General features: G+C 41.5%; 2 protein-coding genes across 8 annotated transcripts in view; one reads left to right on the top strand and one right to left on the bottom strand.

The window, feature by feature from the left end:
* Positions 1 to 1,471: 1,471 nt before the first annotated feature.
* erg28 (ergosterol biosynthesis 28 homolog) lies at positions 1,472 to 3,388 on the bottom strand. 3 transcript variants are annotated; one of them, XM_035742864.2, is made up of 6 exons: positions 3,215 to 3,388; positions 2,835 to 2,989; positions 2,497 to 2,587; positions 2,268 to 2,386; positions 2,001 to 2,059; positions 1,472 to 1,791 (listed from the first exon to the last, which is right to left on the bottom strand). In XM_035742864.2, the coding sequence occupies exons 2-6, from the start codon at positions 2,965 to 2,967 to the stop codon at positions 1,768 to 1,770; spliced, it is 426 nt and encodes a 141-aa protein (XP_035598757.1). In that variant the 5' UTR covers positions 2,968 to 2,989; positions 3,215 to 3,388; the 3' UTR covers positions 1,472 to 1,767. The 3 variants fall into 3 exon arrangements, with proteins under 3 accessions (XP_035598757.1, XP_035598755.1, XP_035598756.1); XM_035742862.2 differs by having other exon boundaries at positions 1,472 to 2,059; positions 3,215 to 3,380; XM_035742863.2 differs by having other exon boundaries at positions 1,472 to 2,059; positions 2,835 to 3,005; positions 3,215 to 3,369.
* A 461-nt stretch (positions 3,389 to 3,849) lies between these two features.
* The window catches only part of ttll5 (tubulin tyrosine ligase-like family, member 5), a 91,657-nt gene continuing 84,523 nt past the window's right edge, over positions 3,850 to 10,983 (top strand). For 3 of the 5 annotated variants that reach the window (XM_035742858.2, XM_052486209.1, XM_035742856.2), the window contains exons 1-7: positions 3,851 to 4,012; positions 4,473 to 4,626; positions 6,187 to 6,293; positions 6,416 to 6,498; positions 8,694 to 8,800; positions 9,102 to 9,232; positions 9,359 to 9,441. In XM_035742858.2, coding sequence (XP_035598751.1) covers positions 4,571 to 4,626; positions 6,187 to 6,293; positions 6,416 to 6,498; positions 8,694 to 8,800; positions 9,102 to 9,232; positions 9,359 to 9,441 — 567 coding nt within the window. In that variant the 5' untranslated portion in view covers positions 3,851 to 4,012; positions 4,473 to 4,570. Of the gene's footprint in view, positions 4,013 to 4,472; positions 4,627 to 6,186; positions 6,294 to 6,415; positions 6,499 to 8,693; positions 8,801 to 9,101; positions 9,233 to 9,358; positions 9,442 to 10,983 lie in introns of all 5 variants that reach the window. The other 2 variants (XM_035742859.2, XM_035742857.2) reach the window with 2 other exon arrangements.

Genomic DNA, 10,983 nt, shown 5'->3' with positions numbered 1-10,983 from the left:
AAAGTGTTAAACAAATCAAAATATATTTCATATTTGAGATTCTTCAAAGTAGCCATCCTTAACCTTGACAGCTTTGCGCACTCTTGGCATTCTCTCAACCAGCTTCATGAGGTAGTCACCTGGAATGCATTTCAATTAACAGGTGTGCCTACTTAAAAGTGAATTTGTGGAATTTCTTCCATTCTTAATGCATTTGAGCCAATCAGTTGTGTTGTGAAAAGGTAGGGGGGTATAGAGAAGATAGCCCTATTTGGTAAAAGAACAAGTCCATATTATGGCAAGAACAGCTCAAATAAGCAGAGAAATTACAGTCCATGATTACTTTAAGACATGAATGTCAGTCAATGCAGAACATTTCAAGAACTTTGAAAGTTTCTTCAAGTGCAGTCACAAAAACCATCAAGCTTTATGACGAAATTGGTTCTCACGAGGAAAGGAAGGCCCAGAGTTACCTCTGCTGCAGAGTATAAATTCATTGGAGTTACCAGCCTCAGAAATTGCAGCCAAAATAAATGCATCAGAGTTCAAGTAACAGACACGTATCAACATCAACTGTTCAGAGGAGACTGTGTGAATCAGGCCTTCATGGTTGAATTGCTGCAAATAAATCACTACTAAAGGACACCAATAATAAGAAGAGACTTGCTTGGGCCAAGAAACACAAGCAATGGACATTATAATCTGTGGAATCTGTCCTTTGGACTGATGAGTCCAAATGTGAGATTTTTCATTCCAACCGACGTGTCTTTGTGAGACGCAGAGTAGGTGAATGGATGATCTCCGCATGTGAGGTTGTGCATGGAGGTGGTGGCGTGATGGTGCTTTGCTGGTGACACTGTGTGATTTATTTTGAATTCAAGGCACACTTAACCAGCATGGCTACCACAGCATTCTACAGCGATACGCTATCCCATCTGGTTTGCACTTAGTGGGACTATCATTTGTCAATGACCCAACACACCTCCAGGCTGCGTAAGGGCTATTTGACAAAGGAGAGTGATGTAGTGCTGCATCAGATGACCTGGCTTCCACCATCACCTGACCTCAATCCAATTGAGATGGTTTGAGATGAGTTGGACTACAGAGTGAAGGAAAAGCAGCCAACAAGTGCTCAGCATGTGGGAACTCCTTTAAGACTGTTGGAAAAGCATTCCAGGTGAAGCTGTTTAAGAGCATACCAAGAGTGTGCAAAGCTGTCAAGGCAAATGGTGGGAATCTAAAATCTGTTGAACACTTTTGTTACTACATGATTTCTTTCATAATTTTGATGTATTCACTATTATTGTAAAATGCAGAAAATAGTAAAAAATAAAGAAAAACCCTGGAATGAGTAAGTGTCCAAACTTTTGACTGGTACGGCTTGTCATACTCTGTAATGAAGAACAATCATAGTTTTGTAAAACGGTTTGTAGACATTGTTTGGACAAATTCTCAGATACTGTGAACAATTGCACCTGGTAATCTGGTGAACTAAATTGAGATAAATGCTCTGTTATTTTATTCATGAACATGTTACACCACAGACACAATCCAGTAACATACAGAAATAGGCCCAATGTTGAGATCCTCCATTAAAGTACTGTGAATGACAGATGTCAAAATCCACAGTCCCAAGCCCTATCACACAATCAAACCATAATTAATACATAAATCATCTCTACATTATTATTGTACATCATGAAACATTGATAGACAATTGCTGTTAAATTTTCAGTGTAAGAGTGAAACAGCTGTAGCCATAAAAACCATAGTATATTGTAGCACATATCACGTAGCACAGGAACGAGTCACCTGCAAAATAAATCCCACTTATTGCATATCCAGTCTTAAATATTTCACACATATTGGACTCTTGTGTTTGTGTACATACAGTACAGTAAATATACCACTCATTCTTCAAGGCAAGAAGCAGTAGACTATCCCGCAGCTTTCTCTAGAGTTGGGCTAAAACAGTTTTCTGCTGCTTGGAATCAGTTCCGCTTCTTCTGCCGTGCACCCACCTCTTCCTGATGCTCTGGAACACACTGGAACCCAATCAGCATTCCCACGATAGAGAAACCTGGAGAGGTGAGAGGATGCAATGGGTTTACTCCGCAATAACAGACACCAGCAGCACAAGATCTGAGCAAGTTCCACCAGACAAAACATTTAGTTGAGCGATGCACCTTATGTACCTGGTAGTTTGATGATTTGTTAACACCGTTACTGGTTTTAACAAAACAAGCTCACTATTTGATCAGATGGGATTATAGAGCTGCAGTACTTACTCGCCACAATGAGAGGTGCCATAACGCCAATGGTCAGAGGTGCCGTTTTGTAGATGAAGGCTTCAGACAGGAAGTGTCCCAGAGCCAGTACAAATGTCCACAGGGTGATGTGATAGAGCCTACATGAAGTGACAACAACTATTTAAGAACTCCCACAGAACACAAATCATAGTTTATGCACTCACTGTTGCATTAACAGACAACAGTGCAAGGATGCAGGAAATCTTACGTTTTGTTCTGAATGTCTATGGCGCACGCGCAGCGGATAATTGACGACAACAATGTCCAGATTCCAAATGTTCTTGCTTGGAGGCCATTTACTGTAAAAAGGAAGCAGAACCTACATGAAGTTCTATGAATTCCTTGCACCTTGGAGGAGACTGAGCATACTGCTGTTGTAAAGCTCCTGTGATGTAGACAAATCAATGTGTAACCCCGTCTTATACACAGGCATAATAACATCCTACAGGTTGGAACAAAATCCTGCACCCACACCCACCCTTGCACGGTAAGATCAGTCATGGCCTGCTTTAGATAGTGTTGCAATCCCGTGTAGAAACTACTCACCAAACTCTGGTGTCCCCGTGTAGAGTTTCTCAGAGAGGAAGCTGTGATCTCGGAAACTCTGGACGGTGTTTCCCATGGCAATGACAGATACCATGACCAACCAACTCCGCAGAACATTCAGAAAACGACTCATCCTTGCCTTCTGTGGGATGCACCTGCCAGACACATTGGCTGAGAGTAAAGGGGCAGACAGCATAGCACTTTGCAAAAATTAACAAGAAAATAACAGCTTCATTCTGCTTGTTACAGCGAGGGTGAATGCTCTATCTGTCAGGTTGCAAGAACCACCATGGTCGTGGGTACTATAGCTAACGTTAGCTACAACAGCAACCATCATTGCTAGCGCGATACAAACAAAATTATGTATGTGTCTAACTTACCTTCTACGACAGTGATACGACAGTGATCAGCGAGTCGAAATCAATAGACATATAATGTCAACATGTCTGTAAAAACATTGCTAATGTTTGGAGATTGAGAATACCGTGTGAACTGTACTGTCGCTCAATAATTAGCTGATATGGACATTCAATTTGGCCAATTATAGAGCTCAGAAGATGGCTTCATCATCGTCCCATTCATCACAATGGGTCGTTCGACTGGTAACGTGCTTTTAGGTTCCGCCTTATTTCGCGCATTCCACCAATCATTACAACACAAACCACAGTTGCTACTGTGGGCGCGATTGATTTAGCTCTCCTTGTGCTCCCGGCCACAGGAGACGAAGTGGCAACGATTTACATGCATACTATAACAATTAAAACACCAACAATCTATTATATTACTTTAGCAATTGTTTTAATACTATGCTAGACAATGTAATTCGTCTTGAATATTGCAAAGCATTCCCTGTGTGACATGTTCTGACCAAATGCCCCGATTCAGTAGTACATTGCAGGCATTGGAATGACCAAGTCCGTTTTTATCCCTCAATAAAAACATTGGAATTCTTATTTTACGATGCATATTTGGAATTATAGAAATTCATCACAAATTGGATGTTGTGTGGCCCAAAACGTCACGTGCTTGAGGACAGTGCGCATGCTCTCGCCATTGGTTGCCAGTCAGTTGTTGTAGTTACAAATAGGCTAGCTTCAGGAAGACTTTTTATGATGGCTAGCTAGCTAGCTAACTGTGGTTCTTCGAATACATAAGTTTATCCTATGCTGAAGAGTTGGGTATGTTTATATGGTATTTTTCCGACTGTCATGATTTATAACCTGAATGTTAGCTTGCTCTCTCAATGGAACATATAGTTTGTATTACAAACCACAGTAAAGCCAGGTAGCTAACGTGCCAACCTTATTACCTAATTCAGCTATCTAGCTAACGTTAGATAAGTAGCTAACCAATCTCAGATGTTGCATAAAGTTCCTAGCTGGCTGGTATCATGAGCTAGTAATAACTATGTAACATAGCTAGCGTTAGCTGTAATAGCAACACACAACATATTTTACATTGTTAGGGCTAGGTGTTTGACGGTCTATGATTCAGCTTGTTTCTGGGCAGTGCTAATATGGCCTCATAATATTAATTTATGCATGGTTATTATTGATTTATAAGTTAACTCAATTCCAGACAGCAGTGTATTCTTCAGTATGAAAATGCTGTGCTTTAACTGGACTGACATTTCAACAGTAGACGGTGAGAGCTGGAAATGCCCACCTTCATAACCCCAGATACCTGACTCAAAGCACATTTCGTCAGGAGGTACTTCCCCCTTCACTGTGGTGAAAATGCCAACTGTGATCCGGGATAAAGAGGATTCAGAGTCCTCAGAGGACGAGCAAGAGTAAGTGGCTGTTCTGATTAAGTGTTTCTAATGGTTTTGTTACATTTCCTTCTAGTTGTAAAAAGCAACATTAGTGTGCTAAGTAACAGAAAAATACACAGATCAATGTTTAAACTCATTGCCACCACTGAGATCCTATTAAATTCAAATAGTTCTAGTATGTACTTCCATGCAACAATAATAAACACTGTAAGAACAGATCCCTGTATGATCTAAATATACTGTATAAAGTGTCAATATGTGGTTAAACTTAGTTAACTAGAGCTTACCATGCAATCTAAATTAAGCCTGGCTTATTTGGTGTCTATAAATGTGATACATTTGGCACTTAAATAGCCTGGAACCTCAAGTATGTCCTTAAATAGAACATGTACTACTACAGCAGAAGAGGCCAATAAGTTCACAGTCTTGTCTTCATCTAGTCCTGAATTCAAATTTCATTAGGCTACTAAACTCTTTGGCAACTAATTAATCTGCAAATGCACCTTAGATCATTCTCATACATGGTCATCAGAGACTAAAATGTATTATTTATGTAAAGTGTCTTGAGTGCCCGACAAATCTCCCTCAAGACATGCAATAGGCCTACATAATTAGGCACTGCTTGCTTAATATTGGACTGAGTTTGACACCTATGACTTGAGCCTATATTAGGTAGATACTGGGTTATTACTGGTGGTGATGCTGCAGGGCACTAGCCTAACTATTACATCTCATTAAAGCTCACAATTCTAGTGGCAGTTTTGTCTGACATGTCTAAATACCTGAGCCAGGAGCAGGTATTGTTTACTACCGCACCCAACCTTATCTAGAATGGTCAAGTCTGATAGTTCTTCTCCAGCAGCATGCCATCTTAAGTGTGGATTTACATTAGTAAAATATGTGTAGTAATATTTATCGCTCTTCAACATCACATTTGCAACTGTTCTGTTTACACTATCCTTACTTTATCCTTGGATGTAGTAAATCATATTGCACACAATGTTGCCCACTTGATTAATGCAACGATTCAGAAATACTCTGAAGTTCTCTGAATTCCTTGGAGGAGACTGAGCATACGGTTGTTGTAAAGCTCCTGTGATGTAGACAAATCAATGTGTAACCCAGTCTTATACACAGGCATAATAACAACATCCTACAGGTTTTGGCTAACAGACCAAAAATACTGTCTACTGGTATTAAGGTAATTCTTGACAGGTTTGTTATTGTTCAGTATCCATGAGATAGTGGCTCGACCACTCTCTGCTCCGCTAATGTAAACACCTTGTCAGATTGCGTTCCACCACCCTAAGGGTAGCATCATCAGGACTCTAAACTCAACATAATGAGACATTAAAGACATGTTGGAAGGTTTTACAGCTTTAGGCTAATGGTATGCCGTGTTTTAGATACTCTTCCCTCTCATTTAGGTTCTTGTTTTATTGGACTGTATATGGGTATTTTGTCGCCCATATTTTATTTTTTGAGCTTAAAGTATAAACTCTACTCTTGAGTAGCTTGACCCTGCATGACCCTCTCAATGTAAGAATACTTTATTGATCTGTTTTTCTGTCTCATCAGGGACCATCCTTGCATTGCCTGGAGTGGCCTCAGCAGGAAGATCCCAGTCCTGGTGTTCTTTGCTGAAGCCATCGTCTCTAAAGATGGAAACATCCGTTCTGTTGGAGGTACGATGTCCATAAGAAATATTTTAAAGATATGAGAGTATATAATTCGGTTGAATTCATATCCTGGCCCAATCCTTTAATTTCTGTTGAATGATAATGTTATGTTCATATTCTGTCTTTAGAACGGTATAACCTGGCCTTCAAGATTGTGCGCACGGAGAGCCGGCTGGTTCGTGGCTTACTGACCACTCATGGATTCCATGAGGTATTACATGAAATCTCATTCTGATTCACTTGCACATACAGTACCAGTCAAAAGTTTGAACACACCTACATTTTCTTTATTTGGACTATTTTTCTACATCAAAAAAGTGTTACACAAATCAAATATATTTTATATTCTTCAAAGTAGCCATCCTTTGCCTTGATGAGAGCTTTGCATTCTCTCATCCATCTTCATCTGGAATGCTTTTCCAACAGTCTTGAAGTAGTTCCCACATATGCTGAGCACTTGTTGGCTGCTTTTCCTTCACTCTGGGGTCCAACTCATCCCAAACCATCTCAATTTGGTTGCGGTCGGGTGATTGTGGAAGCCAGGTCATCTGATGCAGCACTCCATCACTCGCCTTCTTGGTCAAATAGCCCTTACACAGCCTGGAGGTGTGTTGGGTCATTGTCCTGTTGAAAAACAAATGATAGTCCCACTAAGCGCAAACCAGATGGGATGGTGTATCGCTGCAGAATGCTGTGATAGCCATGCTGGTTAAGTGTGCCTTGAATTCAAAATAAATCACAGACGGTGTCACCAGCAAAACACCCCCACATCATCAAACCTCCTCCTCCATGCTTCACGGTGGGAACCACACATGCGGAGATCATCAGTTCACCTCCTCTGCGTCTCACAAAGACACGTCAGTTGGAACCAACATCCGACCAAAGGACAGATTTCCACCGGTCTAATGTCCATTGCTCGTGTTTCATGGACCAAGCAAGTCTCTTCTTATTGGTGTCCTTTAGGAGTGGTTTCTTTGCAGCAATTTGACCATGAAGGCTTGATTTACACAGTCTCCACTCAACAGTTGATGTTGAGATGTGTCTGTTACTTGAACTCTGCAAAGCATTTTTTTGGGGCTGCAATTTCTGAGGCTGGTAACTCTAATGGCCTTATCCTCTGCCGCAGAGCTAACTGGGTCTTCCATTCCTGTGGCGGTCCTCATGCGAGCCAGTTTCATCAAAGCGCTGGATGGTTTTTGCGACTGCACTGCACTGACATTTTCCGAATCGACTGACCTTAAAGTATTGATGGACTGTCATTTCTCTTTGCTTATTTGAGCTGTTCTTGCCGTAATATGGACTTGTTCTTTTACCAAATAGGGCTATATTCTGTATACCACCCCTACCTTTTCACAACACAACTGATTGGCTCAAAGGGAGAAAATAAATCCACTATTTAACTTTTAACAAGGCACACTGTTAATTGAAATGCATTCCAGGTGTCTACCTGAAGCTGGTCAAGAGTGTGCAAAGCTGTCATCAAGGCAAAGGGTGGCTACTTTGAAGAATCTCAAATATAAAATATATTTTGATTTGTTTAACACTTTTGGTTACTACATGATTCCATATGTGTTATTTAATTCGTTTTTATGTCTTTTCTATTATTCTACAATGTAGAAAATAGTACAAATAAAGAAAAACCCTTGAATGAGTTGGTGTGTCCAAACTTTTGACTGGTACTGTATGTTCCTCTCTATCATGTGTTGTAAGGGGATAGGTCTGTTTTTTTCCTGACTGACAGTCTGTCAAAGCCTGGAAATGCACGCACGGACAAAGTTGGCCCAGTATAGTGTTAATCCTGTTTCACAAGAGCACACTCCCCATTATTGCTTCATCCAAGCACTTACTATTAATTCATATTTTTTTGTTCACTTCAATGCCACTTGACTCCCACTAAACCCATCATCAAAGACATGCTAGTGTCTGCCACATCATCCCAGAGCCAAAGTTTAATAACCCTCTATTGCAAACATCTGGCTTTCTCATAGCAGTTAGTGCTGGCCCATGTCAAACCTGCCTCTTCACAAAGGAGCGCAGAAGGGTATGAATAAAACAAAACAAATATAAATTACTATGATTGTGATTAAAATAGCTGGTGAGCTGGCTTCCCTTTAAGATTATTTGAAGGTAGAGATTAGTGGCTGAGTATCGGATCTAAGCCTCGGATCCATCTTTATCAAGCCGTCAGATGTGATGCATATCAAACAGGAACTGTGGTATTCAACAGTAACTGTGCAAACCTTGTGTTTGCACCAAGGCTATATTTTTCCTGTTATGGTGTCCTTTAATTTTCTTAACGATTTCCCCTGCCTTTGCGTATTGTTTGGTCTTACTGTGAGTACTGCCTCTGAATAGTCTGAAGTACATAACTGAGATCTGAGCTTGACTGGAAGGACTGTTTTTCAGATCCATCCAAACAGTAATGACTTCAACCTCATGTGGACGGGGTCTCACCTCAAGCCTTACCTCCTACGCAGCCTTCAAGACTTCCAGAAGGTCAACCACTTTCCCAGGTACGACTGTGTCCAACTGTACACAGAGTGGAGTCACTTTGGCCTGCTGCAGTTCCTGATGTAAAAATTCACACTGCTTCTTTGTTTAAGCCCCTTCAATTCGACCTTGTGTTTATTGTCTTTCACAGGAAAACATTTTGTTTGAACAAGTGCCTTTCTAAAACATGAAATGAATCAAACTGTCATGCAGAGTAGTCTTGTTGCCATTGTGTTTGTACAAGCTCTTATTTCTATCAGCATCCAAGCAGTAGAGAACTCAAGCATTTCCAGCTGAAAGGTCAATGGCCCTGTTCATTTCCAGGTCATATGAACTGACGCGCAAAGATCGGCTGTATAAAAACATCCAGCGGATGCAGCAGTCTCACGGCTTTAAAAACTTCCACATCGTCCCTCAGACCTTTGTGCTTCCCTCAGAGTACCAGGAGTTCTGTAGTAAGTCCTGCTTGTCTGTTAACATCTATTGACTCTCATTACTGTAAACACAATAAGCCACCATGTTTCTCCGCTAGTCTTTCTCACAGCACGCCACTCTTCCCCGTCTTCTCTGCCTCATCCCAGGTTCTTTCGTCAAGGACCAGGGCCCCTGGATCATTAAGCCAGTAGCATCTTCAAGAGGACGAGGGATCTACCTGGTCAGCAATGTAAGGGATACACCATAGGAAGAACAGTGTACTGTTAGTGTTACTTTTGGCCATTTAGTGTATAACACAGTATGTGGACACCTGCTCGTCGAACATCTCATTCCAAAATCATGGGCATTTATATGGAGTTGGCCCCCCCCCCCCTTTGGTGCTATAACAGCCTCCACTCTTCTGGGAAGGCTTTCCACTAGATGTTGGAACATTGCTGCGGGGACTTGCTTCCATTCAGCCACGAGCATTAGTGAGGTTGGCACTGATGTTGGGCGATTAAGTCTGGCTTGCAGTCGGCGTTCCAATTCATCCCAAAGGTGTTCGATGGGGTTGAAGTCAGGGCTCTGGCCAGGCCAGTCAAGTTCTTCCATACTGATCTCGTCAAACCATTTCTGTATGGACCTCGCTTTGTACACGGGGGCATTGTCATGCTGAAACCGGAAAGGACCTTCCCCAAACTGTTGCCACAAAGTTGGAAGCACAGAATTGTCTAGAATGTTATTTTATGCTGTAGCGTTAAGATTTACATTCACTAAATCTAAGGGGCCTAGCCCTAACCATGAAAAACAGCCCCAGACCATTATTCCTCCTCCACCAAACCTTACACTTGGCATTGGGGCATGTTGTGTTCTCCTGGCATCTGCCAAACCCAGACTGCCAGATGGTGACGCGTGATTCATCACTCCAGAGAACGCGTTTTCACTGAGTCCAATGATGGCGAGCTTTACACCACTCCAGCCGACACTTGGCATTGTGCACGGTGATCTTATTCTTGTGTGCGGCTGCTCGGCCATGGAAACCCATTTCATGAAGCTCCCGACGAACAGTTCTTGTGCGGACGTTGCTTCCAGAAGGCATTTTGGAACTCGGTAGTGAGTGGTGCAACCGAGTACAGATAATTTTTATGTGCTTCTGCACTCTGCGGTTCCGTTCTGTGAGCTGGTGTGGCCTAGCACTTCCTGGCTAAGCCCTTGTTGCTCCTAGACGTTTCCACTTCACAAGAACAGCACTTATGGTTGACTGGGGCAGCTCTATCAGGGCAGAAATTTGACAAACTGACTTTTTGGAAAGGTGGCATCCTATGATGGTGCCACGTAAAGTCACTGAGCTCTTCAGTAAGGCCATTCTACTGTCAATGTTTGTCTATGGAGATTGCATGACTGTGTGCTCTATTTTATACACCGGTCAGCAACGGGTGTGGCTGAAGGGGTGTCTACATGCTTTTGTGTATATACAGTGCCTTCAGAATGTATTCAGACCCCTTGACTTTTTCCATATTTCGTTACTTTACAGCCTTGTTCTAAAATTGATTAAATAGTTTTTTCTCCCCTTATCAATCTATACACTGTATCCCATAATTTCAAAGCAAAAACATGTTTTTAGAAATGTTTGCTAATTTATTAAAACTAAAAATGGAAATATCATTTACATTTTGTTACATTACTGCCTTCTTTTACATTTTGTTACTTTACTGCCTTCTAAAATGGATTAAATCACCCCCCCCCCTCAATCTACAAACAATACCTCATAATAACAATGCAAAAACTGTTT

Source organism: Oncorhynchus keta, chromosome 29 (genome assembly GCF_023373465.1).
Source record: "Oncorhynchus keta strain PuntledgeMale-10-30-2019 chromosome 29, Oket_V2, whole genome shotgun sequence".
In the NCBI taxonomy this organism is placed as follows: domain Eukaryota; kingdom Metazoa; phylum Chordata; class Actinopteri; order Salmoniformes; family Salmonidae; genus Oncorhynchus; species Oncorhynchus keta.
Note: the sequence above shows the minus strand (reverse complement) of the source record. Positions and strands in the feature narration are given on the sequence as shown.

What these genes read in the sequence shown, in the direction of transcription:
- erg28 (XM_035742862.2), bottom strand. Translation starts at nt 2,967, where the DNA reads ATGAGTCGTTTTCTGAATGTTCTGCGGAGTTGGTTGGTCATGGTATCT. An exon ending in CACGGGGACACCAGAGTTTG is followed by an intron (nt 2,588 to 2,834) that starts GTGAGTAGTTTC and finishes TCCTTTTTACAG; the next exon opens with TAAATGGCCTCCAAGCAAGA. An exon ending in GGCACCTCTCATTGTGGCGA is followed by an intron (nt 2,060 to 2,267) that starts GTAAGTACTGCA and finishes TCACCTCTCCAG; the next exon opens with GTTTCTCTATCGTGGGAATG.